The sequence below is a fragment of the Colobus angolensis genome, unplaced genomic scaffold (genome assembly GCF_000951035.1).
Source record: "Colobus angolensis palliatus isolate OR3802 unplaced genomic scaffold, Cang.pa_1.0 Scaffold25, whole genome shotgun sequence".
Lineage (NCBI taxonomy): Eukaryota > Metazoa > Chordata > Mammalia > Primates > Cercopithecidae > Colobus > Colobus angolensis.
Genome location: NW_012115710.1, coordinates 1,615,904 through 1,618,376, shown reverse-complemented (window position 1 = coordinate 1,618,376; position 2,473 = coordinate 1,615,904). Strand labels below are relative to the sequence as shown.

General features: G+C 40.3%; 1 protein-coding gene across 1 annotated transcript in view; it reads right to left on the bottom strand.

Annotated features, from left to right (window-relative positions):
- Positions 1-2,473, bottom strand: part of LOC105514834 (zinc finger protein 83-like) — a 38,238-nt gene that overhangs the window by 7,675 nt on the left and 28,090 nt on the right. Inside the window, 1 exon segment of the mRNA XM_011946491.1 lies at positions 1,254-1,319. Coding sequence (XP_011801881.1) covers positions 1,254-1,319 — 66 coding nt within the window.

The following is a 2,473-nucleotide window of genomic DNA, read 5'->3' as shown; positions in this document are numbered from 1 at the left end:
AGTCCCAGCTACTCAGGAGGCTGAGGCAGGAGAATGGCGTAAACCCGGCAGGTGGAGCTTGCAGTGAGCTGAGATCCGGCCACTGCACTCCAGTCTGGGCGACAGAGCGAGACTCCGCCTCAAAAAAAAAAAAAATAATTCACACTACAGAGAAGACTTACAAGTGTAATGAGTGCAACAAGACCTTCAGTTGCATGTCATATCTTGTATACCATCTTGCACTTCATACTGGAGAGAAATCTTACAAATGTATGGTTTGTGACAAGGCGTTCGTGCGTAATTCAGACCTTACAGGACATACTAGAATTCACAGTGCAGGGAAACCTTACAAGTGTAATGAATGTGGGAAGGGTTTTAATCGACAAGCCCACCTTTCCCGTCATCACAGACTTCATACTGGAGAGAAACTTTACAAATGTAATATTTGTGACAAGGTTTTCACTTATCATTCCTATCTGGCAAACCATGCTATAATTCATACTTGAGAGAAACCTTACAAGTGTAATGAATGTGGCAAGGCTTTTAATCAACAATCAAACTTTTCACATCATCGTAGACTTCATACCATAGAGAAACCTTACAAATGTAAAGAGTGTGACCAAGTTTTCAGTCAGAAATCAACCCTTGAGACACATAAGAGAATTCATACTGGAGAGAAACCATACAAATGTAAGGTTTGTGACACAGCTTTCACGTGTAATTCACAGCTGGCTCGACATAGAAGAATTCACACTACAGAGAAAACTTACAAGTGTAATGAGTGCGGCAAGACCTTCAGTCGCAGGTCATCCCTTCTACGCCATCATACACTTCATAGTGGTGAGAAACCTTACAAGTGTAATGAATGTGGGAAGGGTTTTAATCGACAAGCGCACCTTTCCCATCATCACAGACTTCATACTGGAGAGAAGCCTTACAAATGTAATGTTTGTGACAAGGCTTTCACGTGTCATTTCTACCTGGCAAACCATGCTATAATTCATACTGGAGAGAAACCTTACAAGTGTAATGAGTGTGGCAAGACCTTCAGTTACAAGTCATCCCTTGTATGGCATCGTAGACTTCATGGTGGAGAGAAATCTTAAAAATGTAAGGTTTGTGACAAGGCTTTCATATGTTGTTGCTATGCAGCAAAACATACTAGAATTCATAGTGGAAGGAAACCTTACAAGTGTAAGGAGTGCAGCAAGACCTTCAGTCTGAGGTCAAACCTTGTAAGCCATCGTAGAGTTCATAGTGGTGAGAAACCTTACAAGTGTAATGAGTGCGGCAATATCTTCATCACTGGACATCCCTTGTATGCCATCGTAGACTTCATACTGGAGAGAAATCTTACAAATGTAGGTTTGTGACAAGGCTTTTGTGCGTAATTCATACCTGACAAGACATACTAGAATTCACACTGCAGAGAAACCTTACAAGTGTAATGAATGTGGGAAGGCTTTTAATGAACAATCACACCTTTCATGTCATCATAGAATTCATACTGGAGAGAAACCTCACAAATGTGAAACACGTGACAAAGTTTTCAGTCACAAGTCACACCTTAAAAGACATAGGAGAATTCACACTGGAGAGAAACCTTACAAGTGTTATGAGTGTGGCAAAGCCTTTAGTGATAGGTCAACACTTATTCACCATCAGGCAATTCATGGTGTAGGGAAACTTGACTAATGTGACCGTTGTCATAAAGTCTTCAGGAACTCTACAGTGATTGGAAATCACTGGAGAATACATAACGAAGAGAGATCTTGCAACTGTAATAAATGTGGCAAAGTTTTCAGACATCATTTGTACATTGCAGTTCATTGGCAAACTCATACTGCAGAGAAACATTACAAATGTCATGACTGTGGCAAGGTCTTCAGTCAAGTTTCATCTTATGCAAAACATAGGAGAATTCATACAGGAGAGAAAGCTCACTAGTGTGATGATTGTGGCAAAGCCTTTACTTCACATTCATTAGACATCAGAGAATCCATACTGGACAGAAATCTTACAAACGTCGTAAGTGTGGCAAGGTCTTTAGTCCGAGGTCACTCTTTGCAGAACATCAGAAAATTCATTTTTGAGATAACTGTTCCCAGTGCAATGACTGTAGCAAACCATCAAGCATTAATTGACATTAGAGTCAATTCAGCATTGACTTGAGTTTGTGTTGACTTAACATTGAGTTCAAACCTTAATTGACATTAAAGTGTTTGGTGGCTCAGGCCTGTAATCCTAGCATGTTGGGAGGTCAAAGCATGTATATTACTTGAGGTCAGGAGTTTGAAACCAGCATGGCCAACAGATGTGAGCCACTATTCCCAGCCTGTTTTTTTGTTTCTTGTTTTCTTTTTCTTTCTTTCTTCTTCTTTTTTTTTTTTTTTTTTACATTGGCTTCCCTTAGTGCTGGGATTACAGGTGTGAGCCACTGTGCCTGGCCCTTAATATGTATCTTTTGGAGTAAGACTGGATCACACTCATTGTC